Source organism: Centroberyx affinis, unplaced genomic scaffold (genome assembly GCF_046629955.1).
Source record: "Centroberyx affinis isolate AG114_WGS23_722 - 3 ecotype Tasmania unplaced genomic scaffold, CSIRO-AGI_Caff_v1 ptg000481l_1, whole genome shotgun sequence".
In the NCBI taxonomy this organism is placed as follows: Eukaryota; Metazoa; Chordata; class Actinopteri; order Beryciformes; family Berycidae; genus Centroberyx; species Centroberyx affinis.
Window position 1 is genome coordinate 30562 of NW_027279138.1, and position 18186 is coordinate 48747.

Sequence of the window (18186 nt, forward strand, 5' to 3'; positions counted from 1 at the left end):
TAAAACCGATAACCTCATATGGCTTGTTCACACCGACACTGCAACACACGTGTTAATATTAATGCAAAAATTTAATTTTATTTGTGAATTATTACAATATTCATATAACATAGAAACATTCTATTTAACACACATACTATATATACACCACCATAAATGAGCAGTCCAACTGAACAAAATGTCTGCTGGCAAAATTTGATATTAACAATTAAATGAACTGAACAGCAGCATTAGAGCATAGTGCAATATCTGTAATATCTGTTCACAAAATTAAATAATGAATACATCTTGGTTTAGAAATTATACAATCAGTTTTAAGAGGCTTTAAGGGCAAGAACCATAAAAATAGAAAAAAAAATCGAATACTAACAAAAACAACACCAAAATTGCAGCTATGCAGGTTTTTTTTCACCACACCAGGCCACTCTGTGTATTAGACTTTTATTATTGTAAACTAACTGAGTGCCATCGCAATGATGCTCAATCTGAAGCCCGCCTACATCTGTACAGAGCAAATCTACCAAACAACAAATAACAAAAACCGGATTACTAGAGTTTAGCAAACTTGTTATCTTGTCATGAAGGCAAGATGCACTAGGTAAGATTGTAATGTAAAATCCAGCCATTCTATCAGCCTTGGTCACAAAGTGGGGCTGCAACAGATAAGACCGTCCCATCCCCACTAATTCAGACATAGTAGATTCACCCTATTAAATTAAATTCTGGTGTCTGTATGGTCACTGGTGGGAAATCTTCTCCATACAGGGAGTAACGGATTGAAACTTAACAGTGAAAGTGTCTCCTAAACCAGTGATTTTCAACCTTTTTCATATCAAGGACCCCTAATTTAGTCCACATTAGAACCACGGACCCCCATTTGATGAGATTTTGTCTCTTGGAGAACATTTTTATTGTCAGATATGATTTTATCCAGAATTCCATGACTATCTGTATTGTAGGTAGAGAGATAACAGTGCAACTATGATCAAAATAGTCATTCTTCTACATTCTGTAACTGTGTTAACTTCTTGTAAATGAAATAAAGGTGAAGTTTAACAATTCGTCAGTTTGCTGGGGACCCCCTGAAACCCCCTCAAGGACCCCTGGTGGTCCCCGGACCCCACGTTGAGAACCACCGCTTTATAGTAACTGTTTAGAAAGATGTAAGCATGTGCTCTAGGAAGGCTCAGGTCTCAACATGTCATTGTGCTGCTGCAGTCCTCATCTCCAATCTGTAATTCTGGGACAAATAGTGACATAGTGAAGTCTATAGCTAAACTCTCCTATTGTATTCTATAAGTGTTGCAAATCTGTTGTATCGTTTTTAACTCTACCTACTTCTGTTTCCTCATCAGCAGTTTCAGTGGCACCATGAAAGGGTTGAGGGGGCACAGTCCCACCTTTTCCCAGTCCCCGGGTTTCCTGGATGTGTTATTGCTCTCAGCTTGTACGTCACCTGGTTTATCTGTTTTCCTTGCACTCTCCATGGCAACACGACTGTCAGCTCCACCCCCAGCTGGGTCTGGGTCCGGACCACTGACTTGGCCACTTCCTGTCTGTGTTTGAAGTGAGTCTCTGTTATGCAGTGCTGTTATGTGATGCTGATCTTTGCCTTCCTTCTCTGGCTTTTCATCGTTTAGCATTTCTCTTGCCATCTTGGAGTTGTCGGGGGCTGAGAGACAACTGTATACCTAGAGTGATGGGGAAAAAGGGGTTATAAAATTAGACTTATCATAAAATAAAAAAATCAAGACTTTATTGTCCCGAATGGGAAATCTGGGAGCAGCAAGGCAAAAACAATACATACAAAAGACATATAGAGAAAGCTTATAAGCCATTTTTTTTTTTTTGACCAAATTATATTATATAAGCCATTAATTAAACACATTATAGCTTTCGATTTACCTTTAACTTGACATTTTCACCACAGTATCTCCTTGTATCCCCCTGTTGCCTGAATTAAAGATGCATTTTTCTTCCGTTTTGATTTTAGGTTATTTAGCCACACTGAATTTGGACTTTGATGATTTTTGAAAAATGTTACTTGTTAGTTCTTAAACTTGTTCATATCACCAAGTACACTTGTAATATTTTTTTTTCATTCCACCTTACTTTTAGGTCATTAAGCCACATTAAGCAGTATTTCTGGTTTATACCCAGTGTTTTCCTTTTGATGTTAGTAATTAATTAGGATAGGAATTCCCCCTTATTCATTTCAGATTTTTCTTCATCAGTTTTAGGTAAGTAAACCACATTAAGCCACATTCACCTCAATTATTTCCATTCTTTCCAATTGGGGATCTTGTCATAATTTTTTGACCATGTTACTGATTCACCTTTTTCACAACAGTATCTCCCTGATGCCTGAATTAAAGATGCTTTTTTTCTATTTTGATTTTAGGATTCTAGGTATTCTTTTTGGGCTCTAGTGAAGTGTTATGGTCTGCAATTCATGGCTAAATTTTCAGCGTTTTTTCCAACGGAGCAGCCGAGGGCATCACGAGCCAAATTCAGTTCAGGCAGTTAGTCAGTCATTCAGTCAGTCAGGTAACTTAGTGAGATGTCGCATCACCACGCTGATGATGCTGACGCGACCTGTGTGTGTCATCAGCGTCATCAGCGTGGTAAAAGTAGCTGTAGCTCCCAGCTCCAAAAAGCAGTGTTTTGTGAAAGCAGAGGAATTTATTGAAACTTTGACGGTGGCATATACATGATACTAGGCCCAAGGACACTCAATGTAAGTTTGAGCCACCAAGGACATGCCCCACCCCATGTGAATCAACCGGTGAGTGTTGTGCCCAGTTGCATGAAAAACCTTATGTGTCAAACTTAAGTTTGTCCCTTTAAGCAAATAATTCCCTGAGGCCAGAGGTTTCTTTAGGAGCGTTGCATGAAGCCTCTAAAATGATCTCCTTAGCTTACAATATTTCAGCTGTACCAACGCAGTTGAGTCCCTCGTTACTGTGGCAACCGCTATGCACGATCTGCAGAGGCTCGGTAGAGCTCGCTAATATTTTGAAAAATCTACAAAACTCACAACTCCCCAACCCCCCATCATCAAAGTTTACATTTTTGTGACACCAAACCGTGTCATAGATACTTATTTCATGCAGACAGAAAATGCATTGAACAAGCTGCTAGTTTGGTGGATTTCAATCTTGCCAATAAGAACGCTGGAAGCATATTTGGCTATCTGGCTGGCCAGCCTGAGTGGTTTCGTTCACACCTCTCTGATAGAAGCTTTTCCGGCCCCACTCTCTTGTGGTGTCCCCCAGGGGTCAATTTTAAGTCTGTTATTGTTTTCCATAACCTGCTGCCCCTGGGTCACATTTTTTGCAGACACAATATCCAATTCCACTGTTACGCAGATGATACCCAGTTATATGTCCCATTTAAACCTGGTGAATCAGTCAATTTAACACATATCATGTCCTGTCTTGCAGATCCCCCCACCCCCCCCCACACTCATGCTTCTATTTCATCTCGTTTGGACTACTGCATCCTCTGTATTCTGAGCCAGAAGACAATCTGGATTTATTGCTTAATTTTATTGGCTCTTTTATTCGTTACTTTGCTGCTTTGCTTTCCCTTTGTTGGGTTTTATTGTAACTGTTACTCTTCTTATGTTTTATTCTATTTTATGGAAAGCACTTTGTAACTTTGTTTTGAAAAGTGCTATATAAATAAAGTTATTAGGGGTCCAGGCACAAAGTGCTGGGAACCCTATTATTTATGTTCAGATTCTTCTTCTTCTGCCATAAAACGATATGTAGCTCAGAAACTGTAAGAGCTACAGCTCCCAAACTTGGCAGATAGGTTCAAGGTCTCACCCACTACTTACACCAATTGACCTGATGGTGGGGCTATAACAACCTACTTTGCATTTTGGTCCTTAACTTCTGAACCGTAAGTCGTAGAATCAAAATTCTGCATCTATCTCTATAGGCCACGGCCATTTCTGTCTGACTAGATTTTCCGCCATTTTAAATTATTTGTCTAAAACAGTTTTTTCGCTACTCCTCCTAGAAATTTGATCCAATCTTCACCACATTTGGCTCACAGCTATTGGATGATTGTGGGACAATCAATATGACTGTATCTGGCTGCAGTGCATTACCTTGTAGGACACAAGTTAATATTCATTTTTTGAGGGACCCTCTGAAAAGGGCCTCTGTGATCTGGTGTCTGTGTAAAGTGTTATTCCCAGTCTATTAAACTGGAAACTGGTGTCTAATGTCATCTGTCATGTCACATATACAGTAATTTCTGTGTCTGTTTAGAATTATAACAGTAATGCATTAACATTACAGTACTTTGCACTTTGACTGATTTTGATGTCAGAATCTCTTAAAACAAGGGTCGTGTTATAAATAGCTGTGATATTATAGCTGTGATAAAGATATAGAAGAACACGTGTTCAGTCACCTGGACCTCGGCCCGTATCCACAAACATTCTGTCAAACAATCACTGCTGTTTTGTTGGCGCACATTCAGTGGGAATTAAATAAATTGCATCACAATATGAGGCTGTCAAAGAGCTGTAATTGTTTGTATGATTATTGTGCTATGCGGTTGCATAGACGTAAATCAGTGATTCTCAACCTTTTTCATATCAAGGACCCTAATTTAGTCCACATTAGAACCACGGACCCCCATTTGATGAGATTTTGTCTCTCAGACCCAAATCTGAGAATATTTTTATTGTTAGATATGATTTTGTCCAGAATTCCATGACTATCTGTATTGTAGGTAGAGAGATAACAGAGAAACTATGATCAAAACAGTCATTCTTCTACATTCTCTAGTTGTGTTCACTTCTTCACTTCTGTTATACTATACATATATGCATTATGATGGCATTATAATGTGTTCTAAGTATGATTATAATGTATTATAGACACAGGCTTCATAGAAAGTGTTACTTTCATAATAAAAATAGCATTAATGGTGTAATAGCGTTACTTTGTTGAGTGGGAAATGTGAGTGCATCTTAATGAGATCAAGCACAAACATCATCCCTGCACAATGTAGTCTCTACTAACTCAGTCATTCAGCGTTTAGAGAACATTTCCCCTGCCTCTGTGTCTTTCAGATATTTTCTCCTCTCCTTAAGAAACTCCTAAGCTCCTAAAAGTCCTCCTCTCTACTCTTAACTGTTTTCTACCTTAGGAGCTCTCTTAAGGGCTAAGATGTTTTGTGAATAGCTTTTATATTTGCTAGGATTTAATCTTACTTTTAAGGGGGAAATTCTTAGAAAACGTCATCACTCTCAGAATTTTCTTAGACTTTCACCACTAGGACTAACTCTTAGTACTGGGAAGCTTTGTGGATACGGACCCTGGTCCCTGTTGAAATATGAGCGAAATTGTATAAGCATTTTGGTATGGGACAATGAAAGGACAGATTGACCATATATTTCTGTTGCCTGCTCTCCTCAGAGTTAGGCTTACAAGTTATATCTTGAAATGTAGTAACTGTAATTGTCCTGTTTTTACTCAAATATTATATTTGACAAAATATAAGAACTACAATACACAATAAATACAATCTGTACATTACACAATGTACACTACAATACAATTTATAATACAATATACAATATAACATACAACACCAGGAGCGTGAGTGTTATGAATATGCTAAATGATAAGTGATATATGGTATTGCACAGTAGGTAAGTGGTAATATGATATAAGTAGTCAACACTGAGGCACAGTGGTAGTGCAGTGATGATGCAATAACAGAACAACAGTCCAACAACTGGACAATAACTACAGTGTCTTGTGGTTAGAGGTTTGCCCAAAAATTCTTAATTGACTCTCACTTCAACCCATCAACCCAGTCTGATGTCTCCAAGTGTGTAGCGTGTGTAGACTATTATGTTACCTATGATAACTTTAACTGGATTGCTTTACCACTGAGTCCCCATTCATTGTCAATGCCGCCCCCTAGCGGCACAAAGTCAACGTTACAGTGTGACTAACTAACTAATGAACGAACAAACAGATGGAGACCGATCCATAGCTCCCCCTTTGGTGGGGGACAACTATGGATTTGGGACTGATGAGGTAGCCATTATGACGGGTAATGATATCATGCCCATGTGAGATTATTTTGTTTGTTGTATCCCATGTTGTTTATCACCAATTTATTGTATTCAAATTCAGGGCATGCAAATGGGGTTGCAAAATAACGTGCAGACATCTTCCCAAAGATTGTGGTTGTGGCTTGCGCTGCCCAGATTGGCCTTTGCTTGCAAGGACTCATCAAAGATGTAAGCAAGACCTTCATTTGTATTTCAGATGCAGTGCAAATCGTACTGCGGCACTCAAGGCAGCATCCACCACCCTGGGTGTGCAGTGACTTGAAAATAAAGGTAATAATACAGTATTCTGATATAGTAATTATCTCCTGTCTATTCATAACTGCGTGCGGTCCTTGCAGCCTTGGCAGAGGAGGCAGAGGTGAAAAAATGTCCACGGGCAAAGGGACTCTACACCAGTGATTCTCAACCTTTTTCATATCAAGGACTCCTGATTTAATCCACATCAGAGCCACGGACCCCCATTTGATGAGATTTCGTCTCTCGGACCCAAATCTGAGAATATTTTTATTGTTAGATATGATTTTGTCCAGAATTCCATGACTATCTGTATTGTAGGTAGAGAGATAACAGAGAAACTATGATCAAAACAGTCATTGTTCTACATCCTCTAATTGTGTTAACTTCTTGTAAATGAAACAATGCTGAACAATGAACAGGGTACAGCATGCGTGGGTGGCTCAGTGGTTAGTACTGTTGCCTCACAACAAGAAGGTTGTGGCTTCAAATCTCTGCCCCGGTCCTTTCTGTGTGGAGTTTGCAGTTTTGGGTTTCCTCCCACAGTCCAAAGACATGCAGGTCAGGTGGACTGAAGACCCTAAATTGCCCATAGGCATGAGTGTGTTTGTGTGTATGATGGCATATGATGTATATGATCTAGTAAAAAAAAAGAAGATATTCATGATGTAGTATATGATCTAGTTAATAATGCATATGAATTATGTATATGTGTATGTGTATGTAGTATGTATATATGATGTAGTATGTATATGACATGTACTGTATATCAGTATCCAGTATCCATCAGTATCCAGCTTGAATCAGCTCAGCTCATTCCCACAAAGTCTGCCAGAAACTTGGGTGTCATGATTGATGTCCAACTAACCTTTAAGGAGCATGTGGCTTCTGTTGCTCGGTCATGTCTATTTGCCCTGTACAACATCAGAAAGATTAGACCCTACCTGTCTGAACATGCAGAACAACTCCTAGTACAGGCTGTTGTAATATCACGCCTTGACTACTGCAACTCCTTACTGGCTATGCACTCTATGCATTGCCTCTGTGCACTGCCTCGTGGCACCTATGTCCTGTCGGACTAGATCTTAGCTTTATGGCACTTACTCTCGTGGTTCTCTCCTGACTAGATCCTTGCTTGTGTTGTATTAAAATCTCATGTGTACGTCGCTTTGGATAAAAGCGTCTGCCAAATGGGAAATTGTAATCGTAATTGTATATGATGCTATGTAAAGCCCTTTGAGACATGCATGTGATAAAAGGGCTAAAAAAAAACTAGACTAGACACAACAAATCATCTATGCATTTTCCTAGTTTGTAGAATTGCTTTGCTTTATCTTCAGATGAAAACAGACCTCCGAAAACAGCTTATCCATAAATGGACCAAAGGGTGAAACAAAGGGTGCAAACAAGTAGCCTGTGGAGCAGTCATTTAAAGTGTAGCAATGGAGCACTATGTATATATTTTTCAGTTATTTAGTTATTTGTTTGCAATGGAGCACTGGTTATATTTTTAAGTTATTTAGTATCTGACACTAAGTACTTTAAAGGGAGCACTTTAGATATTTTCAGGTCTTTAGTTATTTGTTTGACAATCATTTGAAGGGAATGACTTTGGATAATTTTCCGGTATTGAGGTATTGTGTGACAATGGAAGTATTTAAAATAGAGCAATTTTAAGTTTTTGTCTCAGAAAGTTTTCGGCCATCCAGGTAATGGGATCCTTTATTCTTTATTGTGTATTTTCTTAATAAAAAAAACGGACACCCAAACACCCAAACCAGGTCAGCTACCACCACAAATTGATTTGAATTTTGTGGGAAACACTGATTTATAATTCCAACATAAATATTATTAATATATTATGATATGATATGATATTATTAATATATTCCATCATACATATTATATGATATAATATTAAATATAATATGACAATATCCTAATTGTGCAGGAGTGACATGCATGGCAAGAGAAAATGTATAGTGGATATGTATTGGCATTTTTGCCTTTATCTGACAGCACACAGTGGAGTGAGACAGAAAAGATTGGGAGAGAGGGATGACAAGTGAAAAAAGTCCTAGGCTGGATTCAAACCCATGGATGCCCTGGAGATGCATTTTTACGTTAGGTGTAAATGTAATCCAACTAAATCATATATAGTAAAAATACAGATATGTAATGCATGGTTATCTGTAGCAGCAGCTGTACCTGGATCATATGGCTGTGCAGTTTGTTGCAGTCCAGCAGGGGGAGCTCCTCTGGAAGAGACATCAGCAGGTCCAACACTATAGCGCTCTCTGTAGGGGAGAAGAGAATGTAGTCTTTTAAAACAGTTTCACTTCATTACAGTCACCTTGGTCCACCTCTTATGGTCATGTCCCGAAGCACAAGACTGGTGGGCAGGAATTCACGAAAACATAAAGCTCGTTGTGGGTCAGGATATTCCATTCTTGCCCAGCCTATACATACTAAGCGACCCCTCCCTTCTCACTGACATCCCTAAACCAGTGGCAAACTGGGTTCACACAGCTATCATGCTGGGTAGAAAAAAAAATTGTAAAAGAGTGGCAATCTGTCAGTCTTCCTCCAAGTAGTCTATGGTTCACCCAACTAGGATCAGTGGCAGCTTATGAGGAATTGTCCAACAGGCTGCTAAACCGCTGAGACACGTACTATTCTAAATGGGGTAAATACATCGACTTTGTAACAGGGCCGTGACACCAAGATGTTTAGATGGGTGCTTTCTTTTCAGTGGCATGACAAATAGTCCTGCATGTCTTGACTACTATATAGACCACTGGTTCTTAACATGGGGTCTGGGGACCACCAGGGGTCCTTGAGAGGGTTCCAGGGGGTCCCCAGCATTATTTCATTTACAAGAAGTTAACTGAATTAGAGAATGTAGAAGAATGACTATTTTGATCATAGTTTCTCTGTTATCTCTCTACCTACAATACAAATAATCATGGAATTCTGGACAAAATCATATCTAATAATAAAAATATTCTCAGATTTGGGTCAGAGAGACAAAATTTCATTAAATGGGGGGTCTGTGGCTCTAATGTGGACTAAGTTAGGGGTCCTTAATATGAAAAATTTGAGAATCACTGATATAGAGATTACTGGGGGATTTATGTTTGTGATGTAAGTTTTAGCCAATTCCCCCTTTTTGTAGCCATTTTTCTTCATGCATGTCTGTGTGACTCATAGTGTCAAATGCAATCCAGGCCTCTGCCAAGTCTTTTTGACTGTGTATAATAAGCCCTGTTTTTTTTTTGTTTTTAGTCTTGCTTTTTCTGTATATTTTGTCTGTCTTCCCAATTATTCTTATTATTCCTTTCTCTTTTTGTTTTTCATGTATGTCTATATGTGGCAGTATGGTTGGTTGAATTGTTGATTGTAAAAAAAGAATAAAAAGTTTGATCATAAAAAAAAAACATTCATTAAAGTCACAAGGGAATGTCATTGTGATGATGTCTTGTTTGTAATTCCACATACTTCTGATTGAAACAGGATATTGGGGCGGAACATAATGCGGGAAGGGAACTGTTCAAAAGTGGACGGGTTGAACCACAACAAACATGGAAAGTGACTCAGAACTGGATGCCAACCTGCATTCTATTGCAGAGGGACATTCGCCTCCTCCAACACATAATCTTGAGCTGTCACAAATGCCTGATTCTTCAAAATGAATAAATTCCATCTTGGGGTTTCCCCAAAATGGTTTGGGAAACTCCAATTTCATTGTGATTTAGGTGGTTATATGAGTCACTTTTGTTTTGATTGAGCTACTATTCTGATTACTAGTGGAATAAAAGGCTCTTGTCATATATTCCTTTGCCTTCAATCATCCTAGCAAATGTTCAGTCTCTCCAAAACAAAACCGATGAACTTCAAGCCAATGTGCACTACGACCATCAATTTAGAAAATGCTTGTACATTGACATTTACGGAGACTTGGCTGGCAGAAAGAGACTTGGTGAAGGTTTTGGAGCACCATTACGCTTGAATTGGGATGCACAAGCCACTGGAAAATTGATAGGGGGTGGCATATGTCTGTACGCTTGTCAGGGAAAGATGTGGAGCTGCTACGTGTTTCTTTTCACCCTCCATATCTGCCCCAGGCATTCCCTCAGTTATTTATTAACGTTCATCCTAAAGGCCCAATTAACGCTCAACGTTAAATACGTATACGGATATGGACGGAGCCTTCTGTCCGTACTCTGCTTTAATTTCGTCCGTATTTGTGCACGTTTTCTGAAAGCTTACGGATACGGACAAAACGGAGCAGTACCACCGCAGTACCACCGAAAATGGTGGGGGCGGTGTAGCCAATAGTTCAAGCGAGACCAGCGAGACACGACGAAGACATGTTGTTTGTTGTTCACAACAAATATGGCGACGGTGGACAGAAACTTTTGACTCTCTGCTGCCCTCTAGTGGATGTATTGCTTAACATCCATGCCAACGTAAAGGACGCATGGAAGTATGTGGGCAGTGACGGTTACATCGGAAGTATTTATTTTCGTACGTAAAGGAAGCATAAATGAGCCTTAAGGCAAATGAAAACAATGTTGTGGAGGTTATTTTTCAGTTGCTACAAAAAAAATACAATCCATATCTCCCAATTCTCCCAACATAATCCTTGGGGAATTTAACCGCTGCACAATGTGTAAAACTTTGAGGAATCTCTATCAGTGCAATGCATGCCCTACTATACTAGGTACAACAAGATTCTTGAATCTTGTGCTACATCTCTATTAAAGGGAATATAAATCCATCCCCCATGATCATAACTGCCTGCACCTTATCCTGGACTATCATACTGCCCTTAGGAGGAGTAGTCACTAAGCATATTGGACCAATGATTCTACTTTGACACTTAAGGCCTGCTTGGACTGTACTGATCGAGACATGTTTAAATAATCATGCAAAGATATAGAAGATCTCACTGACGATAGTAGCTCTTGGGTGTCATATTGTGCTGACATGGTCACCCCGGACAAGGCTGTGAAAGTGTTTCCAAATAGCAAGCCTTGGGTTAGCAAGTCTCTGAAGGGGTTTTTGAATAAGAAAAGGGAGGCTTTCAAGGATGGCGATCTTTCTGAACAGAGAAGACTACAGAAGGAGGTGAAACTGGAAATAAGGAAAGCAAAACAGATGCATAAGGACAAGATTGAAAATGAACTTGGTTCTAACAACCTTGGCTCTGTGCCGGATGGAATGAAAACTGCTGTAGGTCTGCGGGAAAAAGTCTGGTGCTTGATGGATAGAATTCTGACATGTCCTTGCCTCAGGATCAGTTTTATCGTGGGTTTGATGTTCACTATTTTAATGATGTGATTGCTGATTTAAAATCTAATCTGATGGTGTCCGCTTTTCCTCCCCCTTCCTTTTAATGGGAATGATGTGGTCAACTCTTTCAGACACTGCGAAACCAGAACCAGCCCTGCTCCTGACGATATAGGTAGCACGTGCATTGATTTCAGATGTCATCCACCTGCCCCGCAAAGTATGATTATCAAGGGGCGGGAGCGTGTCTATGTTCCCTCAGCCCTATGTTCCCTCGTGAATTTGTTTCCCCATCAAAATTAGGCCCTATGTTCCCTCAACCCTATGTTCCGTCAGCCCTATGTTCCCTCAGCCCTATGTTCCCTCCGCCCTATTTTCCCTCATCCCTATGTTCCCTCAACCCTATGTTCCCTCCGCCCTATTTTCCCTCATCCCTATGTTCCCTCAACCCTATGTTCCCTCAACCCTATGTTCCCTCAACCCTATGTTCCGTCAGCCCTATGTTGCCTCAGCCCTATGTTCCCTCAACCCTATGTTCCCTCAACCCTATGTTCCCTCAACCCTATGTTCCCTCAACCCTATGTTCCCTCAACCCTATGTTCCCTCCGCCCTATGTTCCCTCAGCCCTATGTTCCCTCAACCCTATGTTCCCTCAACCCTATGTTCCCTCAGCCCTATGTTCCCTCAACCCTATGTTCCCTCAACCCTATGTTCCCTCAGCCCTATGTTCCCTCAGATCAGTACCTCTGCCAATGAGGTAATGTTTTCACCCTTTTCGCCCCCTAACCCTAATCATCTGATGCTGAGGGAACATAGGTATGACCCCCAAGGCAGGTGGTGATTGTGGATAAGTATCTTGGAACTGTGATAGATAAGTTGAATTTTAGACAGCTCCATGAGTCCTTTACAGTTTTACAGTTTGTCTGATCTCTACAAGAGACTACTTGACAATGGTGATGGTGATGATGACGATGATGATGTTTTATGAATGACTTGATTATTGTTATCTTGCTGCCCTGGTTGATGACATGTATACTTTTAGTATTTAATTTGGGTATATTACTACTGTTGTGAATGATGTTTCTTTAACTTGGCTGTATCCACTGGGTCATTGCAAAGCATTTTTAGTGTTTTAGTATTTTTGTATTTTCATGTCTATTTTTTCCTACAGCCCATTGACCAACTTAATTGTGTGCCTCTGTATGAGAAACACTGCACCTCTTAGTCAAAGATGCCCTCTAGAGGCCAACTGGTGAAGCACATCGTCTCACTAAGAATCCCTGACTGACTGACTGCCTGACTGACCTGAATTTGCCTCGTGATGACCATAGTAGTAATGCCGCCGAACTGATTAATCATCACAATAACCACTACTAAAACGAATCACTTGTTGCAGCCCCAGATAACGATACAAAGTTAAAGGATGAAGAAAAATAGGTAGAAATTTTCAGGCTCACCCATGGGAGTGAGAACACACTCTTCATTCTCCTTGTGGACAACGCTCAGGTAGCGATAGATCTTCTCAAAGTCCACGATGGCCTTGACGCCAAATTTCCTGGGGTTATCCTTTCTGGCGTCGTCGCGGGTCTGGCCACTCCTGGCATGGAGGGCTGCAACGGGGGTGGAGGCAGTAGGGCTGGAAGAGTTGGAGGAGTGCAAGACAGCGGGTGAAGTGGAGGAGACGGAGGAAAGATTGGCGGGGATGCAGGAAGATGAGGAGGGGATGGATGAAGATAATTTCAAACAAGTTGCAGAGGCGGTGGTAGAGCTTTGCTGCGGTGACACGCGAGGAGAGGCCGGAGTCGGGGTGGCAGTATGGCTGGGAGGTTGGGAAGAGACAGTGGATATATCCGCTGGAGGCTGCTGTGGCTGGGGCCTATCTGTTCCAATGGAGGGTAGCCCTGATGACAATGATGCAACAGTAGTGGTATGTGCCTCTGGTTGAGGCTGTGTTGTGGTAGCAGTAAGCGATCCGACCACTTTTAGAGGCTCTGTGGTTTGTGAGGTAGTCTGGATGATCGGAGTGCCAAAGCTCATAACTTTGACAAACGCTGTAGCACTAGAAACGGGCGTGAGTTTAAGTGGCTGTGGCAGCTGTGTGGCGTCAACAGCTTGGTTGGAAGAGACCGGTGTCACAGCCTGTGCAGCGGACCGGGGTGGGGATACAGCCGGAGCTACGACCGTCTCTGTGGTCCCTGATTGGCGGGAGGTGGCGACAGATTGCGATGTGGAGGTGGCAGCAAGTGAGGTCCCAGGCACCGGTGTAAAAGACTGTTGCCGGGGTGGAGATATCGTGGCGGTGGGCACTCTAACCACTTGGGACGAGGCTGGGAGTTGTCTGGCTGGGCCGATGGCTGGGGTGGGCGTCTTCAGTATCAGGAGGCGAGGGGCTGCATTGCTGGTGCTGCTGGGAGGAAGCTCACCTAAAGGAAGAAAAGATTCTTCAGTCGTTGAAGCTGCAACATGCACTTTTTTTCCACAGTATTGAACACAATACTGCCTTCTGCCTTGGCTGAGAAATTCCCGCAAAATGATTATTTCATTGTATTAATGAATTTCATTTGGACCAAACTGTCACCTGAGTTTCAAAAAAGCTTCACTGCAAAAGTAGAGGGGAGCATTAAAGAAGGGGGCAGCAGGATGCCCAAGCCCACATTGTTTCCACCATCCTTTTAAATGGAATGTCAGTATATCACTATCAGACCATGTGAGCAATAATCTTACATGAGTCTATTGTTAACGTTTGTAAATTACATCATTGTAATTCATATTCAACTATTCTATTATAGTTACTATTTAGAGCAAGCAACTAGTTTGTTTCAAAATAAACTTTAGCCAACACTGCTCTTGAAATGGTAGGTTGAATAGCTGGGTAATAAGAGTTATTAAACTGTGCTTTTTTTTTATACTTTGTGCCGTAGAGCAGTGGTTCTCAATTTATAGACTTTTTATGTAGTTGTGGTGAGGGAGGAACCTCCATCATACCAGTGGTGAAAAACACGGGCTATCTCATATTTAATAAAAGCCCAATATCAACTGCAAATTATAATTAGAGGTTATGAGTTGGAGGTCCATACCCTGGGCTGCCGGGCGAGGCACGGTGCGACCAGCGGGCTTCTGTTGGTCAGCGGTCGGTCTGTGGACCTGAAGAGGGACGGAGTTCCTCAGGCTGCGTGGCTCTGACGACGAGACGATCAGCATCTGGGAGCAAGAAGGGAGACGAACATAGTGTCAAAATAATTATGAACACCGCAACGAGTGACACGTTCAAATGCAAATGCAGATTTGTTTACCCATGCCGACTTTGAAAAATAAAGTGAAACTGCTGCACTTTGGTTCGCTGCATTTGCCAGCATTCGAAGGATCGTCAAGTTAAGACTACAATTTACCTACTGTACGGGTCTATTTTTCCAGATTTTCGAGACAGAGAAAGGATAGTGACGAAGAGGTATCACAAGGACAGGAGGACAGACAGGTCTCTCAACGTGGGGCCCGGGACCACCAGGGGTCCTTGAGAGGGTTCCAGGGGGTCCCCAGCAAATTGATAAATTGTTAAACTTCACTATTATTTAATTTACAAGAAGTTAACACAATTAGAGAATGTAGAAATATGACTGTTTTGATCATAGTTTCACTGTTATCTCTCTACCTACAATACAGATAGTCATTGGATTCTGGACAAAATCATATCTGACAATAAAAACATTGTCAGATTTGGGTCCGAGAGAGAAAATCTCATCTCTTGATATGAAAAATGTTGAGAATAACTGTGTTAGAGGACAGCATGATAACCACAGAGCCAGAGCACATCACATTAGGTCATTTCAATTCAGAAATTCATTCAAATAAATAGGGCTGAACAATTAATCGAAATTTTATCGAAATCACAATATGGCCTACTGCAATTTTCAAATCGCAGGAGGCGCAATATTTGTTAAAGGTGAAATGTGTCAAAATAGCATTTTAAAGTAAATATTGTGGTGCTGCAGAGATGTCCTGGCCTACACATCATTTTCTACAGACTTAAGAAAACGTCTTTGTTTGGTACAGATCCCCACAAAAATCACACCATAATCATTTGAATAGGTTTTTCAATGAAAATGAGAATAATGAAAAATTATCATTCCCTCTAATATCGCAAATCATATCGCAATTGCAATATCAGTCAAAATAATCGCAACTAGATATTTTTTCAAAATCGTTCAGCCGTACTGAGAACGTTATTGTGACTGTTTCTAATCATGGATTACAGTAATTATCGTAAAGAGTTACGTTACACATTTCCTTCAGTAGGCCGATTACTGATGTAAAATACCTAACTAATGATTAGACACAGAAGGAGAGGAGAGGCTTACTGTACCTGAGAAAAAGCAATGGAGATGGGTTCCTCCAGCTTCCCAGTGACAACAGAGGCCATGTCGGTCCACAGCTCAATGGGCTTTTTCAGTCTCTGCTCCTCTCGCCTCTGCCTCATCAGCTGGTGCTTCACCGACGTGATCACCTTGGTCTTCAGAGCTTCCACCACAGAGTGGATCTAAGGGGGAGGCGGGAACGAGGGTGTGGTTATTAGACCTGAGTAAAACCCCGACCGTGTCTAAACAAGGCACACAATCCATACAGACACAGAGGAAGAAAAGAAGGGAGAGAGGGAGAGAGAGAGAGAGAGAGAGATTGCACTTTATTGATCCCCTAGGGGAAATTGGCAGAGGTGGGGACTCGAGTCACATGATTTGGATTCAAGTCCCAGTTTTAATTGATTGAGACTTGACTTGACTTGGGTTCTGGTGACTTGGGACTTGACTCTGACTTGTACTCTGATGACTTGAAAAGGTTTCTAAAGTCTTGACTCGAGATCTTGTGTTTGTGTAAATGACTTGGATTGAAAGTGATGAGATTTGTTCCAGCAGACGACTGAATTTAAATTCTGTTTTCTGAATTTGTATGGAATGATTGCATTTATTGAAGTTGAAACTGATTATAAAAATCAAACTCATGATGCTCTTACCAAGTTTTTATCCTATTAAAACCATATTGCATTGAAAAGTCCAAGATATTTAGTTTTCTTTAAGATTCTAATTGATACTGGACTCTTGATTTGTTCTGACTTGACTTGCTGTTCTACATTTAGACTTGGGACTTGACTTGATACTTGTGCCTCAAGGCTTAAGAATGACTTGGGACTTGAGCAAAGTTGACTTGGTCAAACCTCAATTGGTGGTGAGAGAGAGAAAATACAAAGTTCTTAAGTCATACTTGATGAGATGTTTATGTCGCCAGATATTTTAAGTGGAGTTTGGCGTGACGTTCTGTCCACACTATAAACAGTCAGTATGTGTTGGGTCTAGATCAGACACAGAGACAATATCCACGTCTTAAATTACCTCTGAAACAGATCTATTGGGCACGAGTTTTTTCAAGAAAGCATAATCGATGTCGTCTTTGGATCCAGCCGTTTTGTAGAGCTTTCTCAGGGCAGCCAAGAGTTTTTGTTGCTCGTGTCGTTGCCAAGTGCAAACGCGTTGACGTGGGTGCTGCAATATCAGCTCAGGTTTCAGGTAGCGTTCCGGTTTGGATCGCTTCCGAGGCGGCGGCTTCATCCTGACTCACGTTGTTGGCAGAAGCTTTCTCAAAGACCAAGTTCCACTAAAGAAACTCTAGTTTAGGTTACACAGTTAGGTAGTTGCGTCGTAAAACAACAAAAAAGCATTACTGAAAAAAAAATCCCTGCATTTTGCCTTCCTGACGTCGGACAGACGACTGCATGCTTGTTGCCGGAAGAACAGCCTACATTCTACGGCAAGAGGCACGTCCAAATAGAACCGCGCAATTACCATCAACAGTGCTACAGTTAAAAAACCAAACGCACACGCTTATACTTGCGAAGCATTTAAAGCAATAAGAGCTATTAAATGACTAAACTATGAACACACTGCTACACAAGTAGCTGCCAAAAAAAAAAAGAAGTAGCACACAAAAAGCTTGGCAGCGGTGGGATTCGAACCCACGCCCCCGAAGAGACTGGAGCCTTAATCCAGCGCCTTAGACCGCTCGGCCACGCTACCGATTGGCTACTACAGGAAGGTATGCCTATATATATGAGATATAATACCATTATGATCACATTGACTATGTTTGTCATTTTGCGTGTAATCACCTGGCAATTTATTACAATCACCTTCCTACCAAGATCCTACAAGCCGTGTGGTGATGGAACAGAATACTATAAACATAGAGATAAAACAGTACTGTACAGTACTATTATTTTTTTTTTTCCATCTGGCAACATTGAAGGGGTCCTAAAAATAACCAAAAGTTAAGAGGGTTGAGGCACAGGAAAACTGTGTTGACACACAAATATGCTCTTGTTTCATTTTCCACAACAGCTAACGTTAGGTTTTGTGGGCTAGGCTAGCATGTTAGCTGTGTTTTTGTTTTCGTATTTGAAAATACAAAAAAACAGTTATGTCGAAAAACACGCCATTTAGCCCCAATCTCATAAATGTTGAATATAAAGGGTAAAAGCATAACAAGTAACACGCCTTTTGTTAACTCTG

General features: G+C 40.9%; 1 protein-coding gene and 1 non-coding gene across 2 annotated transcripts; both read right to left on the reverse strand.

Annotated features, from left to right (window-relative positions):
• Positions 1 to 135: 135 nt before the first annotated feature.
• On the reverse strand, positions 136 to 17306 carry snapc2 (small nuclear RNA activating complex, polypeptide 2). Its single transcript, XM_071517251.1, has 7 exons — positions 17014 to 17306; positions 15993 to 16166; positions 14710 to 14833; positions 13090 to 14055; positions 8549 to 8637; positions 1339 to 1691; positions 136 to 1240 (listed from the first exon to the last, which is right to left on the reverse strand). The coding sequence occupies exons 1-7, from the start codon at positions 17227 to 17229 to the stop codon at positions 1222 to 1224; spliced, it is 1941 nt and encodes a 646-aa protein (XP_071373352.1). The 5' UTR covers positions 17230 to 17306; the 3' UTR covers positions 136 to 1221.
• A 306-nt stretch (positions 17307 to 17612) lies between these two features.
• On the reverse strand, positions 17613 to 17694 carry trnal-aag (transfer RNA leucine (anticodon AAG)). The gene has a single exon. It is a non-coding gene; the product is annotated as a tRNA-Leu (tRNA).
• Positions 17695 to 18186: the final 492 nt, after the last annotated feature.

Bases quoted from the DNA above. Each gene is read 5' to 3' on its own strand.
- snapc2 (XM_071517251.1), bottom strand. From the start codon at position 17,229: ATGAAGCCGCCGCCTCGGAAGCGATCCAAACCGGAACGCTACCTGAAA. The intron at 14,834-15,992 runs GTACAGTAAGCC...TCTTGCTCCCAG, and splicing joins TCTCCATTGCTTTTTCTCAG to ATGCTGATCGTCTCGTCGTC. The intron at 1,692-8,548 runs GTACAGCTGCTG...CCATCACTCTAG, and splicing joins TGCACAGCCATATGATCCAG to GTATACAGTTGTCTCTCAGC.